The sequence below is a fragment of the Panicum hallii genome, chromosome 1, assembly GCF_002211085.1.
Source record: "Panicum hallii strain FIL2 chromosome 1, PHallii_v3.1, whole genome shotgun sequence".
Classification (NCBI taxonomy): Eukaryota; Viridiplantae; Streptophyta; class Magnoliopsida; order Poales; family Poaceae; genus Panicum; species Panicum hallii.
The window spans coordinates 10,484,915-10,510,021 of NC_038042.1; the positions used below are offsets into that span (position 1 = coordinate 10,484,915).

Below are 25,107 nucleotides of genomic sequence, written 5' to 3' on the forward strand. Positions count from 1 at the left end.
ATGATGAATGCATAATCATTCATTAAATATTGATTGATGGGTTGAATCAAAGACTAATCCACGGGCAGTGTTGCTGCACAAGATTCATGTCCACACAGAGGTACCCGTTTATCCGATGGGCACATACTGTTTTTCTCATCATTAGTATGCAACTCTCACATGTCGTGCAGCACATAGCTCTGTATTTTGGTGCTTTGTCTCAGGAGCCTCCTAATATCCTAATATAACAACACCAAATTCAAATTCAAGCACCTCCTACAGGACCCTAGGAGTTTGACATAGGCTAAAAACAACATAACCAACATAGCTACATGCATTTTTAGGACCTAACTAATACTAATTAACATACAATGAAATGATATAGTTAGATCGTATTTTGTGCTTCAGCTTTCCTCGATGTGCAAGCAGAGCGAGCTCCTTCTTGAAAGTTAAGCGACACGCTTGTACTATTGGCGGCTGGCCTTGGAAAATAAAGTCGTTCCTGGTTGTCCAAATTCTCCATCATAGCAGGATGATTAAGCTCATGAATAGTGGTGAATGTAGACTCAATTTAAAGCTCTAAATTGCTTCAAATGCTTCAAATGGTGATGTCTGATAAGGTACTTGTAAGTGCAAGATGTTCCAGCAACTTTGAGCAAATGAGCACTGAAAGAAGAGATGTTCCAAGGTTTCTACAAGACCACTGAATTTTGGGGCGAGGACGTTATGTGTTGTTTTCTCCAGCAGAGGACACGCCCATCGGAGTGAACTTACTGCAGCAGGTACCTCCTCTGCTTTCTCCCCCAAGGTGCTCGATGAAATGCATCAAAGAGATGTCGTACGGGATGATGAGTTGGCCCACGGTTATGGCACCCATGGCGACTTATTGCAGCTACTAACATGTGTTGGAGAGTATCCAGGTGGGAAGAACCCAGAATTGAACATGGATGAGGTGCTCGCTGATGACCGGTTGTCATCTGCATTGACATGTGTTTGGATGCTAAACGCCCTGGGTTTGAGGAGATACTTCTCAAGAGCGTGGTGTAGGATGTGAGAAGATGCCTCACAACCAAACGAGCAGGTTCCTGCATCTCCTTGCGGCTGCACGGCCTTGCCATATGTCCTGTCCTCCAGGCGCTCGCTGAAATGCCATGTCAAGGCATCATGCACCAGTTTCTTGATAAAATGCTTCAGGATTGATTCATACCTCAAATGGAGAAGACAACCAGAGCAATGAGAGGGAGTGTCTGCCAAGTAGGGTATGGAAGATTTCCATTAGTTTATTGTGCTTTATGTGCTCAGTAGAGTGTTGGGCCACCAGGATGAGGGACGAGGGTGATCCTTGTAGGGATGGTGCTGTCAACTAGGGCTGCAAATTGGTAACCTCTAGGTGCACCTCCAACCCTTTTTAGTTCAAATATTTGTACCACTTCTTCAAAATAAGATCCTATTTTAGAAAAAGGTGATCCAACATGTTGCTTCTGAAAGGGCAATCCAACATTTCCTCCGATAAGGTTGATCCAACGGTTTCTTAAAGATAAGTTAATCCAAAATTTTCTTCGAAAAAGTTGATCCAACATTTTCTTCGAAAAAGTTGTTCCAACATTTTCTACAAAAATATTGATCCACATTTTCCTTGAAAAAAATGATCCAACATTTTTTTAAAAAAGGTCGATCCAACATTTTTTTTCAAAGAGTTGATCCAACAATTTTCTGTAAAAATATTGATCCAACATTTTGTTTGAAAAGGTTGCTCCAACATTTTTCTATAATAAAATTGATTCAACATTTCCTTATTTATGATTATCACTTATTTGTACATATGGTTCTAGCCTAAAAACCGTCACTATAAATAGATTCGAGTCTAATTTGCATCTCTACTTGGAAAATTTAGAGCATATTCATAAAAGTCAAATTGAGATCAATTTATGTGAAAATTATAGCTCTTGATGAGATCTACGGTTTTGTGTCTTGGTTCTCAAGTTTGTTCACAACCTTTTTTTCTCGATCCTCAAATTTTGTTGACAACCAATTTCCTACGTAACTTGACAATATCGACATTATTTTGTCTTGATAAACACATGGGATCACCAAGCACCTAAAACTGATATAAAATAGTATAAAAATAAAAAATAAATATATAAAATAATAATATATGCAAATATAAACCTAAAAGAAATGATTAAACTATTTTTATACAAAAGGTACTCAATATGGGAGCATTTCAGTTCAAAGATAGAAGTTAATACGAATGGTAAAAAATGATCAACTCTAATTGTAGTATTTCAATCTTGAAATTACTTTATTTAGAAATTGCAATACATATTCTTAAGTTAGTTCATATGTGCGCATGGAAAGTAAGCCTCTAGTTGCATTTTGTAGTGGATAGTAAAAATGTTAAAAATTGTTCATGCAAACCAAAATAAAGAGAAATCTTGTATGAAAATTTTAGTTCTCAACAAAATGTACAACTTTCTAGTTGATAACCTTTTCATTTGAAGTTATTATGTATCCCAATAACCATCCATTGTCTCAGCCAACAAGGATAGGAAAAAAGCATCATATCGTTATCACAAATGAAGCATTGGTGAAGTGGTTGGGGGCCGTGTATATAGTTCCGAACCAACTGTACTAGTTCTTCATTCGTTGCACACAAAAAAAAAAAGGGAAATATTTGACTAGGTATCCTACCCAGTTCATCAAGTTGTCCTGCATCTTTCTCCGATCTTCACGTGTTGTTTGCTTTTAGCCCCATCCACTGCAGCCTGCAGGTAGTGTTCCAAATGTAAGAACGAAATGTGAGGAGAGTCATGACGAGCAGTAGTGCTTGCTTGGTTGTGTGACGAGCAGTAGGGTTGCATTGGTGGAGTAGTTTACAACTAACTAATGATGTCATCGGCACCAAATGACCTTCTTTGTCTGGGCTAGGTGGAGGTGCGCCTGAAGCACTACAGCGTCCTAGTGTTCTCACCGATTGTTTAGTCACTATAATATACGTCTCCCTTTGAGCTGTGGGAGGTTGGAACTAGATTTGTTTTAGCATTATTTGCACATGGTGGACACTTTACACAGCCGTAGCTAGAAAGGCGAGAACCATCTCATCTCCATTGCGCGTTTGGGGCCGGGCAGCGCCTGGAGACAGAGTTGAATTGTCCTCCTGGTCTGAGGAAGGGATCAAATTCATCAGCAGCTCCTGCCAGATGATCTCGCCAGTAAGCCTCGATCCCTTCATCTTCTGATCCAGTACTTTCTCTTTACCTTTCTGGAGAGCAAATGAATATTATACGGTGTACCAACTTCACGAGAGCCTGAAAGGCAATCTGCTTCGATGGACCGATCCTCATAATCCAACCAGTAAGCTGCCAACCTCACTGCCGTCGCATCGTCCATTTCAGTTTCCTTTACTAGTTACCTGATTTTCCTGTAGACAAACGGTAGGTGACCGCCTGCTAATCTGATCATGCCGTTTTAGCAAGCGCTTCTTCAGTCTTGCAAACTGATCCACAACAAAACCTACCGCTATAGTTGTAAATCTTGGTGTCCACAAGATCACCTGTGAGTCCCTCCATATATGTACTGCATAAGTATGATCTACCTGCAAGTTTCACTTACGTGTCCTAATCATGATTGATATAACAGGTCCACTTAATCCCAATCATAACAGGACAAAGAAGAAGAAAGATCTTTAGAGTTTAGTAGCCAGGAACGTATCAAAGGCCATTGGGGTAATTAACGGCATCAATGAGTTTGGTAATTTCTTCCAAATGGTCAGATCTGCTGTCTCGTATATGCGTTCCCAGTGGAATGGGTCACAAGAGAAAAAACTTCAAGAAGGTGACGTACTGCAGTTACAGAGTGACCTTCGATGCCTAGGTGAAACTCTACCAGCAATGTACAACCTTATTGATCTAGCAGAGTGGAAGAGCCATGTACCTTGTGTGGAACAGCTCCTTCCAAATCTCAAGGATGCAGTGTATGATGCGGAGGACCTTCTTGATGAGTTCAGATGGTATGAGCTGAAGGTGGAAATTGAGGGAAATGCAACCCAGCTGTCTCCTTTCATTGACTTCTTTCACGGCGTCACTCAAGGAAGCTTCAACAAAGTGGCTTGTATCCAGAGAAGGCTGATGAGTAATCTTTCTAGCCAGCTTGAGAAGATGGGGTCGCATGAAGCAACTCAACGCTTTGACAAATCTCTCAGGCCAGTAACGACTTCTTTCCGCACTGAGCCGAAGATATTTGGTCGTCAAAAGGAATTGAAGGAGGTGATAAAATTGCTTGGTGTACCAAACTGTAGTAGCAGGTCTTTTCCGAAACGGAAGAGAACTTCTAATGCATCCAATAATGAGCTTACGACAACATTAATTCCTGTTTTGCCAATTGTTGGTATCGGGGGTGTTGGAAAAACTACATTGGCTCAAGAGTTCACCACACTTCAAAGGGTCAAATCCTACTTTGACAAAATCATATGGATTTATGTGTCTGATGAATTTGATGACGAGAGGCTTACTAAAGTTCTCATAAAATCTTTATCAGGCAAAGAGGCAACGGCCGATAATTTAGATGATCTTCAACAAGTTCTTGCTAGCGAAGCGGGAAATCAGAGGTTCTAGCTCATCCTTGATGACATTTGGCCTGATGCCTTGAAGGAGGATGGGCGGTGTTGGAGGAAATTTTGTGCACCTCTCAAAAATGTACTTCAGGGAAGCATGTTGTTAGTGACCACTAGGTGTGCAGAGGTTGCTGATATAGTGGGCACAATGGACTCCTTCGCATTGGAAGGCTTGAATGATGATGTATTTTGGCACTTTTTCAAACTATGTGTGTTTGGATCTGAGGATTATCCCATTGATCCACAGTTAGAACTTATTGGTAGAAGCATAGTTCCAAAGTTGAAGGGGAGTCCTTTAGCTGCCAAAACAATTGGAAGGTTACTACAAAGAGCCTTAAGCTTGCACACTGGAATGATATACTAAACAGTGAAATGTGGCAGCTTAGACAAAAGGAGAATGACATTTTGCCAGCCCTTCGGTTGAGCTATATGTATTTACCTTTCCATTTGAAAAGATGCTTCTCATTCTGTGCTGTATACCCCAAAGATTACAATTTTGAGAAGGCCAGTCTAGCTGAAATTTGGGTAGCAGAAGGCTTTGTTGAACCTCAGGGTAATATTCCACTTCAGCATATCGGTGATCAGTACTTTGAAGACCTTCTAAATTTGTCCTTCTTCCAGAAACTCCATGGTAAATATGTAATCCATGACTTGATGCATGACATGGCACAGCTAGTTTCAAAGGAGGAATGTTTCATTGTGAAGAATGCAAGTGACATTGAAATGGTTCCACAAAATGTTCGCCATCTTTCAATACTTAGAAGTGGTGATGTTAATTTTTCGAACTTATGGAGTCTATGTAAGCACACAAAGCTGCGCACTCTACTTTGCAACAAGTCTTTAGGGAGTGAGACTTTGCATCCAGTGATGGATCACTGGTTTAGTGGACTTCAGCACCTACGTGTTATTTTCTGCGCCTCCACAAAGCGCCTACCAGAGAGTATTGGTAACCTGAAGCATCTCCGGTACCTTGAAATCTCCAGAGGCTGCCATTTCGACAGCTTTCCTTCATCATTATGTAGCCTCTATAACTTGCAGATTTTATATGCAAGGAAATGCAAATTTGGAAGATTACCCAGAGGTGTCAGTAAGCTGATCAATCCGAAAAAGTTTGAGTTTGAACTGCATATTCCTAAAATGGAAGTTGATGCTGCAAAGTGGGGAGAACAAATTTGGTTTATAAATAATTTGAATCAAATTACAAGAGATTTGACTATATATAATCTCGGTGCAATAAGCAAGGACGACTCAGCAGAAATGGGACTTGGGAAGAAGAAATATCTTAATAGTCTGACTCTGAGATGGTCAGAGTTGAGATATCCAGAACATAATGAGGTAGAAGTGCTTCAAGCTCTACAGCCTCCCACGAACATCAAGTCTGTGCACCTAATTGGTTATCCAGGTGAATATCTTCCAAGCTGGTTTTGTGGTTGTGATGAACCTGGTAGAGCTGGTACCATCTCCTCATCAGTAACCGAGCTAAGTATTGAAGGATGCCAAAACTTATCAAGCCTGGAACAATTTCTACAACCAACTTATGTACCTAGTATCAGAAGAATAGTAATTGCAGATTGCATAAGTTTAAAATCAGTACCAACTGAATGGTTTGAAGACTTCCCTTACCTTGAAGAACTGAAGGTGTACAAGTGTCCAAACATCACACACCTGTTGGCCCCGTCCCTAAAGAAGCTCGAGCTGCGAAATTCTGGGATTCTGGGAGACGACGTTGATTGTAGTTCCCTCACCATCTTTCATTTTATACTGTCCCAACTGGCATCCATAGAACTACAGAAGTGGAGTCTTCCAGTACTACAGGAGCTCAAGATCAGTCGTTGTCGATCTCTGACATATATTCGAGAATCTGAACCTTCCCTTGGCTGGGCCCGAGCCAGACGCAGCACTGGAAAATTCCCGTTACTCACTCACCTAACTATTGAATTCTGCTACGAGATGGAAAGTCTTGATGACCTCCTAACACATGATTGTCTCCCTGCCATCGAGAATATTACTGTTTGGGAATGTCAGTCGCTGTCCCTGTCTGCTGAAATATTTGGGAGGTTTCCTTTTCTGAAGATTTTGGACATTTCAGAGTGTCCATGTCTCTGCTGGCCAGGTGGAATGGCGTTACCATCGTCCCTCCAAAAGCTCAGCTTATGGAACTGTGGGGATTTCTCTGCCTGGTCTTCTAGCTGCCTAGAGAGCCTAACCTCCCTTGAATCACTAACGATGTGCTTGTGTCAAGGCATAGTGTCCATTCCAGGAAATCTTTGGAGCAGTAATCTGATATCACTGCAGGATTTGATGATTCGGTATTGTCCAGACCTTGTGTCAATTGGTGGACCAACAGCACTTGACAACATAAATACAGTATTCATTCAGGACTGCCCAAAGTTGAAGGAACTAGAGCAGCCCCTGAGGAGAGGGATCTCATGGTACGTATGTGACTTGGTTGCAGTGTGAATTATGATTCATAAAGTATCTATGTACACTTGTGGATTCAACCTTTCTATATCCTATTTTCATGAGTTGGATTATACTTTAGCTAGTTCCATACTAGTATATCGACCCATGCTCCAGCACCGGCTAATTGTTTTAAGAGTCATAGTATTAGAAGTTCATAAAAAAATTAAGACTCATGAATAATAATAAAAAAATTTAATGTTGCGCCTCTCTTTATTTGTTAAATATTCTAACACAATATTTATGTTGATACATACCTACCTTTATTCGATTGTGACAGATTGTAGTCATATACGCTTTTTTCATCCATACTTATACTTTTTTCACTTTGCATCACGCCTTCATATGTGTTTAATTGTGCCTTTAGTTTGACCAGTGTTTAATATGGAAATCGGTACTCTTATTGTTTCCTGTATAAATGCCTTTCGTGGTGACACACCTCATACATATATACTTGAGAGTTAGTATTTCTACATTAACAACGATTGAAATAGTTTCAAAAAAAAGAATACAATGACGGAAATAGGTAGCTTAGAATCATATTGGTGTACTTTGAGGTATTTATAATGATATGTGTAGGTGTTTAATATTCAAATTTAGGGGTTATTTTATGTTATTTTTAACAATGGTTCGGTAACTTTTGTTTGAGAAAGACACCCAAAGAGTGTCTCATATCTGATATTTATCAAGGAAAACATTAGCTAGTACAAAAGAACAACAACTTGATACAAAATGACAGATAAAAAATAAATTTACAACCTTTCTGGTCATCTTTTTTCTTCGATTGTCATCGTCTACCGGAGCTTGAAAATTTCATTGAATAGATAGTAAGGGAAAGGGACACTTGCAATATCACTCCCACCACACAAAGCTTTGAATGCCGCAAAAAACAACTCCCTCCTAGCAGTTAAATCTAGAAGCCACTGAAACAACATCCGTTGAAGGACCATCACAAGCAACACATGGTTGCATTCATTCACCACTAAAATAGAGGATGGGGAAACTAGACCTGAAGAGCAACTCCAGTAGACTCTCTAAATAACCCTCTATCTCAAATTTAAAAGGTTAAACAAAAAAAATACACTTTAGCAGACCCTCTACTAAACCCTCTATTTTGGGGAGGCCTCCAAATCCGCTCCTCTACCCTGCATTCATGGGGGATCTTTAGAGAGCCCTCTAAAGATCCCCCACTATTAGAAGGAACAATGGTATATAAACACACTATTATGATTTATGACCGACAAACACGGGTGCACGTGCACAATTCAAACGTTCCTGATTGTCACATGTTGATCAACATGGCTAGATTGTGAAAATTTGGAAGAAAATTTGGAAGCCTCTAAAAAATAGAGGCATACCCCATTTAGAATTTAGAGGGTCTGATATAGAGGCTATTGATGGAGTTGCTATAAGAAAGGGTTAATGGCATCGCATCAAAAGCCAACAGATTGCTTCCCTACTTAAGAGAACCTACACGTCTGGCAGAAGAACCTACTCTCACGAGCCCTTTATTAGTGCGAATACGATCTCGTCAAGGTAGTGAGAGGTTGGATAGATCTTATTCTAATGTTCCATAATTACCACTACCTTGCCGATGCCGCTAGGAAACTAAACCCTAAATGAAACTAGAACCTAGTAGAAATTAGATCTACAAGCAGGGCAGTCCCTGCTCCTCTAGTTGCCGATGAGACCGCCAGAAGGAAGAGAGGAGGGGGACCGAAGCGGCAGCAAGGAAGAAACCTAATTTAGATGCACATTTAAGTGTTACTAAGTTATTTTTAATAATAGTGTAGGTGGATAATTTAGATGGAGATTGGGGGCTGCTTTATGTTACTTTTTATAATGATAAAGGTGGGTAATTTATATAAAGATCAGGACTTCAGGAGGTTCATTATTTTTTATAATAGGTGATAGGTAATGTTTAGAAAATATAATAGATCCAATAACTATGATAATTAGAGTATACCAGATTGATGATCGTTTGTTTCTAATTTTGTTAAGAATTTCTACAATTTATATTTTTTTTCTAGCATATCTCGAGAGGATTAACGTGGAGGCTTTGATAGCTTCCTCATTAATAATAGTGAGATCCCGTTTTATCTACAGTAATTTCAAATTTCCAGCACTGTCACTTACAAGAATTATGATCCTGCTTTTGCTATAAAGTGTTCTTACTTTATGACAGATTTTGACTATCTATTCAACTCAAAGGACTCGAGCAACTGACACACAAGGATTACATAGCCATTGAAAGACCCCTTGGCGACGCAGTGCCCACGCAACGCACTTCGACGAACATGGTCTTCAGCTTCGCTCACAAGCCAAGTTGCGCTCCCCTCCACTACTGACGCCACGGCCACCGGCTTGACCATCCTTACAACTGCAACTCCCGCACAACTACCAGCACGCGCCGCACGCCATGCTGGACTCGACACTGGCCGCGAACACGAGCACCAACTCGTGCCCCCAAAACAAACTACCTGACTCAACGTGAACACACGCACACACGCGCTGCATGCGATAGCAAGATTGGTTGGATTAGCCCACTTTTCCGTGGGTTATATATTCACTTATGCAGCTTTCTTGATTGCCTACACACACGACGCACGCCAGGCACACACCATGGCGTGGTTTATTCCTGACATATGAGACTTCGGTCAAGGTCAAGTTTTGGAGGCTTAGCAATTTTCCATTAAAAAAAAGCAAATGATGGCCACGTTCACTAGGTACATTCATATTGCCTTAGCTAGTCGAGACTGGCCTCTAAGCTTCAAACAGAAAAAAAAAGGTGGCAGCGCTGTTGGAGTTCGACCGCGCTGTTGGAAACCTTGGGGGAGCGTGCTAATCTCTAAGTTATCCTGATGCTCTCAGTGACTTCAATTACTTAACGTGTCTCCCTCTAAACTATAGCGTTTTCACTATAAAAAAAGAATTTTTAAAGGCAGGTAAAAATATATTTTTAGGGATGGGTACGGTACCCATCCCTAATTTTCGCAACTAGAAATGCGATTTTTAGAGGCGGTAACGCGCCCACCAGTAAAATCGATTTCTTACAGGAGGGTCGTGCCGTGACCCGCCCCTAAAAATCAATTTTCAGAAAATAAAAAATAAAAAAATCTAAAAATAGCAAAATAAAAAATAAAAAAATATTGTAGCCAACCAGTCACCACTACAAGCTCCTTACTATCGAGTTACAATTTTTTTGATGAAATATGCACGCTTGCATCACCCAGGGTTCAAACCGCATAACTCAAGCCTCGCACATACCATCCTCTTCACCACACTACACAGTTACTTATGACTTTATGGGATATACTATTCTTTTATATTAAATCTAAAATTGATTTGTAGGGGCAGGTGACGCCATCACCCGTCCGCAGAAATCCGTTTCTAGGGCGGATGACGCCACCACCCGCCCCTAAAAATATTTTTTAATTTTATTCCAAAAATTCATTTAAATCTTTCCATATAGCAAACAAATAAAAAAATAAAACTTTTACACTATGGTTATTGTGAAATATAGATAAAAAAATATGCCAAGTATATTTCAGTGTATTTAAAGGTTAAGATTGTTGAAAGTTCAAATATGACTTGAGTTGTATGAGATACTATATAGTCATAGCCATACGTAGGTTCAAAATAACTTTTTGGACCATTAAATGACCTTAAATGAAAAAGTTATCAATTATAAAGTTTTAGATCTCATCATTCTCTACAATATAGACTTCATCCGAGATCATATGAAAAAAGTTATGAATTTTCTTGTGTAGAATCATTTTAAGGGGCGGGTCATGTCAACACTCGTCCCTAAAAAAAATGTATTTTTAGGGACGGGTGACGCCATCACCCGACTCTTGAAATGTCCATAGGAGCGGATGATGCCATCACCTGCTCCTGAAATGATGCCCATTTGTAGGGGCGGTTGATGGCATTACCCTCCCCTAAAAATGCTTTTCTAGAGGCGGGTCGGATGCTACAGTAACCATGCTCCATTTGTAGAAGCAGGTTATCTTTTGACCCGCTTGATCCGTCCTTAGAAAAAACATGACGTCTCGTTTTGTATAAATCGTTTTGTAGTAGTGTTTGGTAGTCTCCTTTAACTTGCAGCCTTGCAGATCAGGTTCATCTCGACTGAGCATCCAAGGCTTGGCTGTTGTGGAGCCGGAGCGAGAGCAGAGGGAGACCCCAGTACCAGCAGCCCTGCTCCTAAAAAGGTGGTCAAGATCTTCATCAGCCTCCAGCCCATCAGTGACTGTAGCCTGTAAGCTTTCCTTTATACTCTGATCTATTTAGTCCAAGTCTATGTTTGCGAAAATAGTCGCGTCACGTTTTGTCTCTAATTTGAGTCCCAAGATCAGATCCGGCTGTCCTATTCTATGCTCACTAATTTTCATTCCTCTCAACTGGAGTGCCATAGATGTTGTTGTATGCCTGGGAGTCGCAAGATCCATACCTTTTTTAGCGAAATTGCTGTAGTCATGAATAGCTCAAGTATAAATTACAACTAGCTCTATGAAAAAGTCACGCAAGGTACACAAGTTCTCATCAAAAGATCATTGCGAACACCCATATATGCACCCAAGTCATGTTTAGCTTCACATTTTCAATTAAAGCTTGTTGGGATCAAGTGCCAACTTCTTTGGTAGGCAGCATGTAACAACTAAGGAATAGTTTTGCATAAAAAAGCATAAAATACTTGCTGATCAACAAATTATCTCAAACTTAAGGTGTTCATGAAATTAAGTTCATTATGATGTGCCTTTGCGGCACAAAGAAGTCATGCTCCTCCTAAGATCCATCATGGGCTAAACATTTGCAATGATACCTAGATCATAGATCCAATTGAAAAGAACATGTTTCTCAAACAAAAGCTAAGCATAGAACAAGCATTCATACAAGAGCAAAAGACCATAAGGCATCTATTCATCGGTGAACGGTGATTAAGTTCATTAGTCAAATTCATTTGCACCATTTAGAAAACAAGCTAGCTCGAAAGATTTTGTGTCAATGCATCAAAGTGAGACTTAGCTTGCACATCTTGCAACACATTCACTACTCAAAGCACATATCCATACATAGCACTAGAAATGCTAAGAATGTACTAGTGAAGCTTGACTACATGCAAGATGCTCATATGATACATGATGCAAATGCAATGCTACAAAAGATGGGATTTCGGCTCAAATTTAAGAAAAACTCATGAGGAGTAAAGTCAATTCTTGAAAGAAAACTTGAAAAGGCTCCATAGCACATGAAGACCAATCAAGGACCAAATTGAGTACCATATGAAAGATACAAATTGAAGGACCAAAATTTAATAAGGAAAAAATCTAATTGAAGGAGCAAAAGTGGATAACAATTAAAAGATACTTCTTCCACTACTCGAGATGGTTCTGTTTCTATTGCTGCTGCTTCATCTGTTAATGCCTCTCAGCCAGCTTGGGTTCTTGATTCTGGTGCCTCTTTCCATATGACATCTGATCAGTCTCAGTTGGTTACCTACAACCCAATCACTGACGATGCCTCTTCAGACATCGTACACACTATTATATTACTCATCGGGGTTCTCTTTATAATACCAATTTTTCTATACCTGATGTCTTATTTGTACCTTAGTTGTCCATGAATCTTCTTTAAGTGGATCATATTGTTGATCATAATTATTTTATTAGATTTGATGAATCATCTTGTTTTATTCAGAATCGTCAAAGTGGGACTGTGATTGGGACTGGCCATCGCCGTAGGGGTGCTTCTAACCTCTTCAATTTGGACACCTTGCATCTTCCTTTATCCACCGCTCGTGTGGCATCTGTTTCATCGTTCTCCCCATCATCCTTCACAAAGTGGTATCATCGACTTGGTCACCTTTGTGGGTCTCACTTGTCCACACTGATACATCAAGGCTACTTAGGTCATACATCTGCTGAGTCTAATTTTCATTGTAAGGGTTGTTTCCTTGGAAAGCAGATTCAGCTTCCCTATCCTTCTAGTGTCTCTCACTCTACTAAACCCTTTGGTCTTATTCACTCATATGTATAGGGCCCTGCTCCTTTTGCTACTAAAGCTGGCCACAAGTACTATATTATCTTTGTTGATGATCACTCTCGCTACACTTGGCTTTACTTTGTGAAACACCGGTTGCAGTTATGTTCTATTTATAAGTCTTTTACTCGCACGGTTCATACTCAATTTTTCACCTCTATTAAAATTTTTCATTCTGACTCTGCTGGAGAATATTTGTCTGATCTTTTTCACCAGTTTCTGATATCTGAAGGTACTCTTTTCGCCAGTTTTTGATATTTGAAGGTACTCTTCCTCAGCTCTCATGTCCTGGTATCCATCCTCAAAATGGTGTAGCTGAACGCAAACATCATCATATCATTAAAACTGCTCGGACTCTTCTCATTGCCTCCTTTGTTCCTTCTCACTTTTGGGGGGAAGCAGTCTCCATATCTGTTTATCTTATTAATAGAAAACCGTCATCCAAACTATCTGGTAAGTGCCATGGTGAAGTTCTTTTTGGCACTCCTCGCTCTGATACCATGTTAGGGCAACTCCAACAGACTAGGTAAAACTCCTAGCTAAACGAAGAGGTAAAAGACTAGGTAAAAAAATAAAAAATCTTCCCAAAGGGTGGGGGAACCAACAGTCTCTCCAAATCTTCACTCTCCATACTCGAATCACATCCATGTCAGAACTTTTGTTACTCATACCTTTTCTACCCTACTCACACGCGTGGGCCCTGACCCACACAGCACCAGCCAATCACAGGTCACGGCCCGCCGCCGGCGCGTACGGCAGCGGATGCCGGCGAGGCCGGCACCCCCACGACGAGGAAGGCCGCGTGAATTTAGCTAGGTGGTTGCCGGCTGTGGGTGAGCGCCGGAGAGGGGCGGCGCCACGGCAGAAGGCGGCGGCGGCCATGGCCAAGGCATGGAGCTTGTCGGCGGCGCGCTGTGGGGAGGGCGGGGCAAAGTGGAGCCAGGGGAGGTTGGCGAGGTTGTGGTGATGCTCAGGCCGCGGGGAATCGACCTGCGGGGCTCCGACGCGGGCGAATCGGCCGGCGGCGCAGGACCTCCATGCGATGTCAATGGCGAGCCAGCCATCACCGGCAGCTCTGCCGGTGGGATCCATGGCGCTGCTGCCCAACGCTGCTGGCCGGTGACGGCGGGAGGGCTACAAGTCGCGACGGCGGGAGGACGACGGCCACGTCCATGGTGCTGCTGCTTGGCGTTGGAGGGAGGGCGACGGCGGGAAGGCGATGGAGGGAGGGCGAGCGCAAGGGAGGGAGCGCGGCACGTGGGAAGGCGATGGCGAGATGGCAAGCGGCGTTGGCTCGTGAAAAGTGTCGAGCGAGGGGAGTGCTTTGGCTAGCCGGATACAGAGGCGAGCCAGATACATAGGCTGTTGGGTTGCAAATTCAGGGATTTTTTCCAAATTATACCTATCCAGTGAGTTTTACAGAGGCTTTTGGAGATCTCTTACCTTTGGAGAAGATGACCAAGAATGATCAGGCAAGAGTCCTTGATGTGTATATGTACAGCAGTGGCCATATGGGCCTAGAGAAGAATATGGGCAATTGGCCAAATATAGATACGTTGCTTAACAGTACAATCAAACAGTTCTGTCACATTTTTATTCATATAAAAGTTGATGTGTTCACCTGAAATCTACAATAATGTTTCAATTTTCCAATTTTCTAGAAGGCACAGGCATCAGAATAGATTTTTCATGTCGCTATGTACTATGTCGAATGAACTGCTCAATTAATCATTCCTTTTGTATAGTGCAGTAAATTCTATTTATTGATCCCCTCAAACTTCAAAGACATTCCACTGTAACATATAGCTGAGAAATTGACCATGGAGCAGAACACACTACATCAAGACTACGATAGCTGCTTATTCTAAAGAAATTCGTTCACAGCATGCACATTGCAACGGCATGAGCTAAATTGGTATTATATTAGTACAAATCCAGAGTGGATGAACCAAACAAACTTGAACCACCAGACAACAACCACCTGGAAATGTTCCCAACTTGGACCGAGGAGAGAATTTTTCCCATGAAATGATTGGGAAATGTTTGTGGGTGTACAAATGCCCTCAGTTAACAATGAACATCAAAGAGAAACCTGACATGGAGATTAGGCCTGGGGCTTGTCCTCAGCTTTCTTTGGCTGCAACAGAAACAGAGTAATCTACTCAGACCTGAGAACATAAAGAAACAGGTAACAAAAATTCTGAACATAAAGCAAGCCATGTTCATTAGGTATGTCATCCTCAGTACATAAGACATAGTTTGAAATAACAGAAGTTACATTGTAACATCAAATTGTTAGACATTAATAAAAATTCAAACAAATATTTGCGAAAGAAAGCCACAAGTTCAGTACATCTTTAGTAGTGTAATGACTTAGCAGCAAAATAGTGGCCCTGAAACAAATAAAATTGTAATGGACTGACTTTGGGAGAGGGTGCTGGCAGCACAACGGCGGGATACATTGGGGATAGGCACAGCATGATTGATAAAAGGGTACACAATCCTTTTTATAATTTCCATAACAAGCCCAACTAAAGAATCGATAAAAATCTGATCAAATGTCAACTAATTGGTTTCCGAAGTTCTGGTATCACAGCAGCATAGACCTCCCCCTCCCCCTCCTCTCCTCAAAATACCCAGGACCCAAATCCAATAACCAGGGTCATGGATTGTGGCATTGATCCTGATCACAGCGATTTTATTCCTTTATAATGATAGCTTCTTTTACTACAGATTAAATATTTTCTTAATAAAATTTAATTATAAAAGAACACATTATGATGAATGCATAATCATTCATTAAATATTGATGGACTGGCTGAATCAAAGACTAATCCACAGGCAATGCTGCTGCACAAGATTCATGTCCACGCAGAGGTACCCTTTTAACCGATGGGCACATACTGTTTTTCTCATCATTAGTATGCAACTCTCACATGTCGTGCAGCACATAGCTCTGCATTTTGGTGCTTTGTCTCAGGAGCCTCACAACACCAAATACAACCTATTTGTAGCCATTTGAGCTTGTCTGATTTAAATTGAAGCACCTCCTACTGGACCCTAGGAGTTTGACAAAGGCCAAAAACCAACATAACTAACATAGCTACATGCATTTTCAGGACCTAACTAACACTAATTAACATACAATGAAATGACATAGTTTAGATCATGTCATGCATTTATATATATCTAAAAAGAATTGTGTACAAGGATTCCAGAGTAGCAAAATAGTTTGAAGGTCCATACTTGCTGTGCTGCACAAATAACAACTCTGTACAGTAATTGTACTTAAGCATTATACCAAATCTGCACTATTTGTAGCTTTTATGGCATGAAACAGTGAAAGCAGCATATTAACCAGTGTTGTTTGGTTACAAAGTTTTTTCTTGGTAAAACAAGGGCATAAGGTCATATCTGCACCTACAAATCTAAAAAGGGAAAAAGTCCAATTTTCACCCTCGAACTAGCACAATAGTCCGATTTCAACCTTATGCCCTTGTTTTATCAAGCTACGAGCAATTCCATTTATTAGCACGTTCAACTCAATGCAGCAACAAGCACCAACGCACGCAGGTTGTTCGACAAAATGAAAATGAAAGCACAAAATGAAAGAAAGGCCGCACCTTGATGCCAGGGAACGACATCCCGAGCTCCTCCTCGGGGATGACGACGGGCCACTTCTCCCCGCCGTCGCGGAACATCTGCTCGGTGTCGATGAGCCGCCCCCTGGCGAGGATCTGGTCCCGGATGCCCTGCGCGGTGGCGCCCTCCGCGGCGACGATGGCCTCTTCGGCGCCGTTGAGGTATGTCACGAGGACCCGCGGCGGCGGGAGAGGTGGCCGCGACTTGGGGTCCTCGGTAGGGGGCGGGGCGGGGAGGCGGCGGAGCTCGACGGAGCAGGCCGGGTTGGAGTCCTTGGCCTTGCGGCCGTTGCACTGCGCCAGGAGCTCCACCGCCGCCGCCTTCCGCGGGTCCAGCGGGCAGTACTCCACCACCACCTTGGAAAGGAACTTGAGCATCTCTCCTCCTCTCGCCGCCGGCCCCGCCGCCTTCCTCCTCGTCCTCGCGCCCTCGCCGCAGCCGCCGCTTCGCTCTCTGGAGATTGGTGGCGGCGCGAGATTTCGGGCTTGGTTGGATGCTGAGCAATCTGGGTTGGGTTTCATTCCAATGGGCCAGGCCCAAACTTGGTTTTGTATTTACTGGGCCTCTCTCCTCCACCGCTGGACCACCTCGGCCTCTTGGCCCAAGGCCGAGACAATGGTATGTACCTCTTTATTATTTTGGACCAAGCCCATAATAATACAGTTGTTCCATATGGTTACCACAACATTTTTTTTTCTTGTTTGGATTGCATAACACATCTCCATTGCAGATTTGATCTGGCATTTCAAAAGCATATATGCTTTTCACATAGACATGGTAATTTGTCAAAAAATTTATGACTTGGAAGAACACAACCATCATATATTCCGTAGATTTCAGCATGCACGTTTGTTTGATTCAGATAAAAGGGGAGTAACATTTCCATGACCAGGCTTGGGTGCGTCAGGGAGCAATTTAGGCTTTGTGGCATTGTTTGGAAACATGGTTCCTCCTCAAATTTCCCACATTGCGTAAGAAAATCACAAAAAAAATTTAAAAAAATTCCTAGGTGTATCCAGTAAACCACAAAATTGCAAAGAAATCGAACTGGCAATGGTGTTTGCCTACAATTATTCAGGGCAGTTCGTGACAGTTTCAAGCCAAATATACCCACAACAACAATTGACGACCCAACAAGAATTCTTTTATTATTATGTTAATAAAAATACAAGTGTAAGGATAATTATATTTAACCCATGAGACTACAAAGTATCATTTGTTAGAAAGCAGCAACAGGATATTGAAACACATAGGCAGGTAAACACCATAACAGGGTAAACATTTAACATTCATATCTCTAGTAAGATAATAAAGTGCTCGATAGTAAGAAAAATACTTTTTGATAAGCTCACAACTCAGCTTCAATCAAGAAAAATCCTGAAAATTAAAAACTCAATCCAAGGTTTTGATGAGAATACATAAAAGCTTCCTGATGATCGAATATTAAACCATGGAAAAGTCCAGAGTGGCCTGAAACGAACTGACAAGAAATTCACTCAAACTTCCATATAACTGCAGGCTATAAGCAGATCCATCTTTTCTTTGGATATTCATCTTATTCTGAGTCTTCAACAATGCAGTTGACCTTCATATCATTACTTGCTCAAACTGCAAACCATTCAGGTAATTAATAGCTGCATGCTAGTTTATTCCAAATGTCATTCAATATGACCTGCAAACAACACGGATGGTTTCATCAAAACCTTCCAAATCCATAAAATTGCCAATAAAGAATTGAGTAATAAACTAAACTAACAATATCTACAAACATCATAAGAAATTTACCTCCGCTGCTATAATACTTTGCCAAGGTTCGAGTTGCCAATCCATAGAATTCAAGTCTGCAAGTGTACTGGCCTGGAGACGTGCCCTGGTGCCAATGCAGCCATGCAAAATAACACAAGCATTAGAGTTTTGAAACAGCAAGGAGAATCAACGTGCATGGTAGAAAAAAAAAACACAAACGTATACCGAGAGCACTGGCAGACACAAAAATGGATACTTTGCCAAGGTGTTTTGGTGGCCCATAGTGTTCACGCCCACAAGCTTCAAAAATGCCCTGTGCAGCCGTACAAAGTGAGACAAGCAGTTACCTATCACACAACAATTAGTGGGATGTGCATGTTAAACATAAAAACAGGCAAGCATACCGATAGCACTGGCCGACCCTAATGCACTTGCATTTAGGAAAAGGATAGCATGAGCATTTGAGCTGATTGCCACCATTGGAGCTTTCGCAAAATGTAGATGTGCCCTTGGCGGGAGCTTTCTGCATACAGAGGAAAGTATCGAAGCCTTAATTGTGACACTACGAATGATGAATGTATTTCCAGTAGGTTGATATTTCTTACGTTAATAATCAAGGTAGTAGTGACACCCTGCAGCCTTCTGCTCGGTGTCCTTTGTAGATCCAAGCTTGTTAATCCGAGGCCTGTAAGTTGTTGGATCTGTTCTAAAAGTGACATCTAGATGCTGCGGTACAGAGGGATATTGAATGTGTCAAAAACACTAAACAATTCATCAAGATGCCAATGAAATGATCTAGAAATTAATTATCTATCACTTCATCCTATACACCATAAACTAACAGTAAACTAGTATTGCGCTATTCAAATATCCAAGAATCATTTTGCATATGTAATCAGCAAATGCTTACAAGAAAGTTCAAGTAGTCCTCTATTTTTTTGAGGTTATGGCCGAACGGAAGGGGAAAAGCAATCTGAACTTAACTGATAGAAAGCGGTTCATCCCAGATGCCAGGGGTTCAGGCACATTTGCAGTACAGTCAACAGAAGGTTTTCCCTCAAAGACGACTACCTTGTCAGCAAGGTATGTTGCCATGATAAAATCATGCTCGACGACGAAAGCTGTTTTCTTTTCATGAAGGATAAACCTTTTTATGACCTTTGCTGCAAGAAGGCGCTGCTCTGAATCAAGATGCGCACTTGGTTCATCTATGAGGTAAATATCAGCAGGCTGCACATAGGAACAAAGTGGATGTTTAATAAGATATATGCTTATTTATGCTATTTCTTTAGGAATATTAAGAACATTGAATTAGCGAAAATATGATGTATCCACATGACATTTTCCACATGAGCATCTTTAAAATATTTTAACTTTCATAGTGTTCTCCAAAAGTTCCAGGTGGAGGTGGTAATCCAAAGAGAACTTTTGTACCAGCAGATCTGAGAGAAAGAACATAGGGAGTAATCTAGTGTACTCTTACCTTTCCGAGACAAAGACAAAGTGCAACCCTTTGTAACTCCCCGCCAGAAAGATTTGCAACCTGCCTGTCCATGAGTTCTTCAATTTTCAGTGGTTTCATGACATCAGATCTGAACTGTGCTTGACTGCAAGATCCAGGTATTTTCTTCTGTAGAAGCTCTCTCACGGTAGAGCTAATCTTGGATATCAGTTCCTGAGGTTTGTATGAGACTGTACACGCAGGCATATCAACTTCTTCGTCTCCCAATTTATCTGGCTTCACTCGTCCCGCCTGATACTCAGATGAAAACCAAAGATGAGAGACTCCATAATCATTTTTTTTTCAATCGCTGCAAAAAACATATTTGAAGAACAAGGAGATATACCAGCATACGGATAAATGTTGTCTTCCCAGTACCATTCTCGCCAAGCAATACAATTATTTGGGAATCATTATAACTTCCTTTCATGACTGAAAGCTTGAAGCCAGGTTGTGTTTTCACCATGGTAGGATACTTGTAGCTTTGGTAAGTCTCACCCTCTGTTATCTGCTCAGCAGACTCAGTAACCTGATAAGCCAAACAACATTGCATCAGACTCAGAAAATGCAGCAAGTAAATCAGCTCTTAGAAGTGTTACTGCAATAATAGTATTTACCCTAAATGTAAGTTTCTCCTCACGGAAACGCATATTTTCTGATGGGATAAAACCATTCAGGAAAATATTGATTCCTTCTCTGACTGAAGAGGGCAAAGTGACGACACCATATGCTCCGGGACTCCCATAAAGACAGCATATGTAGTCTGATAAGTAGTCAAGAATGCTTAGATCATGCTCCACAACAATTACATAACTGCAAAAATGTATGAAAATGGTTTATCATCTTCAGGGTGATCTCAAATATTTCAACGGACTTATGGTTCTTTAATGTAAGCTTTCATTACTTTTTGGGATGAAGTAATGAACGAATGACTTGTGCTGCTTTCAGCCTCTGTTTCACATCCAGATAGCAGGATGGTTCATCGAACATATAAATATCTGCATTTTCCATAGCTCGGGCAGCTATTGCAAATCTCTGGAGCTCGCCACCAGATAGATCTGAGACCTTTCGGTCCATTACTTGTTTCAGTTCAAGAATATCACACAATGTATCTTTGACTTGTCTCTCGTCTTTCTTGTTAAGAAGGTCACCAACCTTCCCTTCAACAGATTTTGGGATATGATCGAGGTACTGATATTTAATAACTGCCTGCCATTAAGACACATTAGAGGGAACACACAACACATATATTTACTACTTATAACTATGTGCAGCCACAGAATAGAAGAGTTACACATGATAACATATATTACATGACCTCAAAAGCTATGCCAAATAAATATTTGATTTCCTAGTGGAGTAAGAATTAGTCATGGCCAGCAGAGCAACAAACTTGAAGGATACGTTGACCAATAAAAATAGAGGGAGTAGTAGATGTTAGAAAGATTAAAAGAAATATACTAAACTATCTGTTACATTAGCATCTTTCAAATTTTATCAGAAACTTGTATTTCAAATGTAAAATGGAATGGAATATGAACAAAATTGACTATTTAAATTTTGATGCTAAGCAGATGTTTGTTTAATGTAAAAATTGATTAGGGAAAACAAAATGTCACGCCAGAGAACAAAATAGCATTTATTTGGTACATCACAATTCGTGAGTAAATAATAGTACAACTGTAGAAGTACCTTCATTTTGTCTTCCAAAAGGCGAGTGAAGTATTTCTGAAGTTCAGATCCACGAAAGTGCTTTAGAATGTCATCCCAATTTGGAGGATCCTGTAAGTTTCATAGCTTAAAGTGACTTCTACAGGGATGACAAAAAGGTGCTCAATTTTACTTACCGTGAATTTACCCAAGTTGGGTTTCAACGTTCCAGCCAGAATTTTAAGAGCAGTTGACTTCCCAATACCATTTGTCCCCACCAAACCCAAAACTTGTCCAGGCTTTGGAACAGGCAGCCTGCAGAAGATTATGAAGGTTAGGGGAAAAAGTCTGAAAGGCATGGTGGCATTATGTATCCTATCAATTCAGGGATAAACATCTTTTACAGATAGAATAATTGGAAAAGGAAAAGGCAACCATTCAAAAATAAAGGAGAAGGAAAAGGCTTATAAGACTTAGAAAAAAAAAGTATATGATTGAGTGTAACGATCATTTTACCGGTGAAGTTTGAATGAATTTGGTCCATAGCGATGTGTTGTCTCTTTGTCAAGTTCCCTTGGCAGGTTTATAATTTGAATAGCATTAAATGGACATACCTGCAAGAAGGAGTTATGCTAAGAACCTTCTTTTTTATGTTAAGAACTAGCTTGAGTCAATATCCTAAGGTAATCCGCAGTGGAGAAAGAGTTAACCTTCACACAAATACCACATCCAATGCACAGATCCTCAGAAATTAAGGAGAGTTTTGACGATGGCATAACTTGTATGCACTGGCGCCCTACCAATGTGCATAATGAATCACAAATAAGATCATAAGATAAACAAGAACAATATGAAATTCCCAAACGATCACTCAGTAAAGTAAACAGAGCTTCCAGTAAAGCTAAACTATAGCATACTAAAAAGATTCATTGAATCAAAATTAAACTACATTGAAACCTGTGATAGGAATACATACTTAGATTAGATATAATGAGAGGATTTCAATCTATTTGTTCTAGAAGTTTTTCCCTTAACCTTAGAGTAGATATTACAAAATCATATTATGCGCTACATGAGTCACCAAGTTCCTGGGTCGATGGGATCGAGGAACAACGAACAAGAATATGGTACGGTAAAAAGTCTTTACAAGACGGGATCAAAAATGTTCCCGCATTCCCGTCCCCGGAACGATGTTCCCCGGACGAGGAATGTGCCACCGTCCCACGTTCCATGGGACATAGCATGCCTCTAATATCAGGGTTACGTTTTTGGGGGGAATTTTCCAACCATGGCTATTCGGATGATTCTAGTCAGACTTTATTGGTGAACCCAGTACAGAGCTAATTTAGTGGCTAAGGTCCTGTTGACCTACATCCTAGTATAAGGAGTCGCGGATTACAGGTTCCATCGCCTTAGAAGAATCTCCATAAAGCCTTCAAGATAGTATTTTGGCCTCTTTAGACTGAATGAGGGAACGGCAATGGTTGTTTCAACTAAGAGAAATTTTACCATTTTGCATTTGAATAATTAATTTTGAACAAAAATGCAAGGCACAAAAATAAAGCTATTTGATAACCAATAATCCACCATTCAATTTTTTGGATGTCATTCATAAGCTGCACCTCCTTGTTTCAGACGTTTAGTACAAGGTTCAGCCTACTTTATTTTTAAAAGAAAACTGTCGGAATGAGCCGGTAGAACTCGTAGACCAAAAATTAGCCGAGATTTCAAAAAAAAAAAAGGAAATTTTGACTTAAGGTTTTACGAAATGGAGAGAGAGTACCATTTAATTCTTGTAAAATTGATGTGATTTGCAGTTATGGGAAGGGTAGTTTAAACTTCATGGGTAAGCAATTGAGCAGGAAAGACTCTGAATGTTTGAATTTCGTGGGTAAGCAATTGTGCAGGGAAGACTCTGAATGTTTGAATTTCGTGGGTAAACAACTGTGCAGGAAAGACTCTGGATGATCGGAATTACCAGATTTTTTTTGGCAAAATAGCCAATTATGTTCCTCAACTATCCACGAAGGATCAAGTTCGTCCCTTAACTTTTAATTGGACCCATTTAGCCGTCTAACTTATATTTTTGGATTCAATCTCTTCTCTTGTTCTAGGTGGGCGTCAATATTAGCATGCCACGTCAACCTATATATGTGTATTCCGTCGAGTCATATGTACCGAATATCCTATATGCCCTCATTTACAACTTAACGTTGCAAGAATCTTCTTACGGCATCAATATTAGACCAGCCGCAAGTCAATCATGGGTTCAATCTTTTCCTTTTCATTTAATCATCTTCCTACCCGGTTTGCCCTTTGCTTCTTCCCTAGATTTATTTGCTAGACATGGATTGATCCGTTGCCACTTAGCAAAACCAAGCTTGTGCTTTGAATTTAGTAAGCATCACTTGACAGCCCATCGATAATTCGGGTCCAGCTAGTGATTGGGAGACAAAAGGCAGAGCACCACCAAAATAATCACATTTATAAATCAAATTAAGGTTGCTAATCTTCCAAACTTTTCCGTAATCATGTAATCACCTAACCAAATGCTAATCCCAGCCGATCACACCCCCGGAAGCAGAAAACGGCAGTGGAATCAAAATGATGGAACTGGAAATTCCCCGACCGTCAGACACTCAGACTTACGTACCGGTTGCGTTGACGGGGCAGCGCCAGCGGCACTCCTGGCCGCACTTGTTGGGCCGGCACCGGTCCTCCACCACCACCGCGATCCGGCTCGGCCGCCCCGACATCCTGCTCCTCTCCCTCAAATCAGCCGGCCCGTGCGCAGGCGCAGCAGCTGACCGATCAGGCTGCCGTACCCTCGTCCTCGGCTCTAGCCCCGGATCAATTCGCGGGTTTCCGGAGGAGAATTTGTTTGGCGACTGGGATCGCCGGCGGCGCCGTGGGTTTTTATATGCGAGAGAAGACGGGAGGCGGAGGCGGGGGCGGCTCGGTCGTCGCTGGTGCGCTGCCTTGGGGGCCAAGTTCCAGTAGCCACACCGCAGCCGTGGCGCAAGCAAAGTGCAGGCCAGGGCCCACCAACGCGGACAACAGGGGCGGTCAGCCTCAAAACGTAGACTTCTTGTGACCGCATGTCAAGCGAAACAGTGCGGCAAAGGAAACCTGTTATTTTTGAATTTTGGCTAATGATAATCCAAAAAGTAACTTATTGATTGTATATGAATTTGATGCTCTCTTTTCTACAAATCAACATTAGGAGATGCATCTGACAATCCCTGTGCATACAGGGCTGGTGGGTGCATTTTGATGGCTCGCTATGTACTCTCTCCATTCCAATTGATTGGTCGTTTTAGCTTTTCTACGTACATAAATTTTTTAAATATGCAATTAGACATAACGTATATCTAGATATATAGCGAAAACTATACGCCTAGAATAATTTGGGATGGAGGGATTAAAGATGAAGCCACGCCACCTTTGATGAATTTTGAGACTTGATGTCCCACTT

At 41.2% G+C, this 25,107-nt stretch overlaps 2 protein-coding genes and 1 pseudogene across 3 annotated transcripts; 1 reads left to right on the plus strand and 2 right to left on the minus strand.

Annotated features, from left to right (window-relative positions):
* Positions 1–3,056: 3,056 nt before the first annotated feature.
* Positions 3,057–13,102, plus strand: LOC112872867 (annotated as a pseudogene).
* Positions 13,103–14,852: 1,750 nt separating this feature from the next.
* Positions 14,853–17,207, minus strand: LOC112878794. Its single transcript, XM_025943009.1, has 2 exons — positions 16,717–17,207; positions 14,853–15,230 (listed from the first exon to the last, which is right to left on the minus strand). The coding sequence occupies exons 1-2, from the start codon at positions 17,110–17,112 to the stop codon at positions 15,198–15,200; spliced, it is 429 nt and encodes a 142-aa protein (XP_025798794.1). The 5' UTR covers positions 17,113–17,207; the 3' UTR covers positions 14,853–15,197.
* A 694-nt stretch (positions 17,208–17,901) lies between these two features.
* Positions 17,902–24,491, minus strand: LOC112878792 (ABC transporter E family member 2-like). 2 transcript variants are annotated; one of them, XM_025943008.1, is made up of 15 exons: positions 24,286–24,491; positions 22,343–22,428; positions 22,149–22,246; positions 21,830–21,947; positions 21,675–21,734; positions 20,887–21,191; positions 20,600–20,795; positions 20,329–20,511; positions 19,965–20,234; positions 19,466–19,711; positions 19,087–19,207; positions 18,886–19,004; positions 18,707–18,794; positions 18,521–18,605; positions 17,902–18,407 (listed from the first exon to the last, which is right to left on the minus strand). In XM_025943008.1, the coding sequence occupies exons 1-11, from the start codon at positions 24,386–24,388 to the stop codon at positions 19,088–19,090; spliced, it is 1,785 nt and encodes a 594-aa protein (XP_025798793.1). In that variant the 5' UTR covers positions 24,389–24,491; the 3' UTR covers positions 17,902–18,407; positions 18,521–18,605; positions 18,707–18,794; positions 18,886–19,004; position 19,087. The 2 variants fall into 2 exon arrangements, with proteins under 2 accessions (XP_025798793.1, XP_025798792.1); XM_025943007.1 differs by having other exon boundaries at positions 21,675–21,764.
* Between the last annotated feature and the right edge of the window lie 616 nt (positions 24,492–25,107).

What these genes read in the sequence shown, in the direction of transcription:
- LOC112878794 (XM_025943009.1), bottom strand. Translation starts at nt 17,112, where the DNA reads ATGCTCAAGTTCCTTTCCAAGGTGGTGGTGGAGTACTGCCCGCTGGAC. An exon ending in TGTCGTTCCCTGGCATCAAG is followed by an intron (nt 15,231 to 16,716) that starts GTGCGGCCTTTC and finishes TTTCTGTTGCAG; the next exon opens with CCAAAGAAAGCTGAGGACAA.
- LOC112878792 (XM_025943007.1), bottom strand. Translation starts at nt 24,388, where the DNA reads ATGTCGGGGCGGCCGAGCCGGATCGCGGTGGTGGTGGAGGACCGGTGC. An exon ending in CCAACTTGGGTAAATTCACG is followed by an intron (nt 21,765 to 21,829) that starts GTAAGTAAAATT and finishes TGAAACTTACAG; the next exon opens with GATCCTCCAAATTGGGATGA. An exon ending in GGATGAACCGCTTTCTATCA is followed by an intron (nt 19,208 to 19,465) that starts GTTAAGTTCAGA and finishes TCTGTACCGCAG; the next exon opens with CATCTAGATGTCACTTTTAG.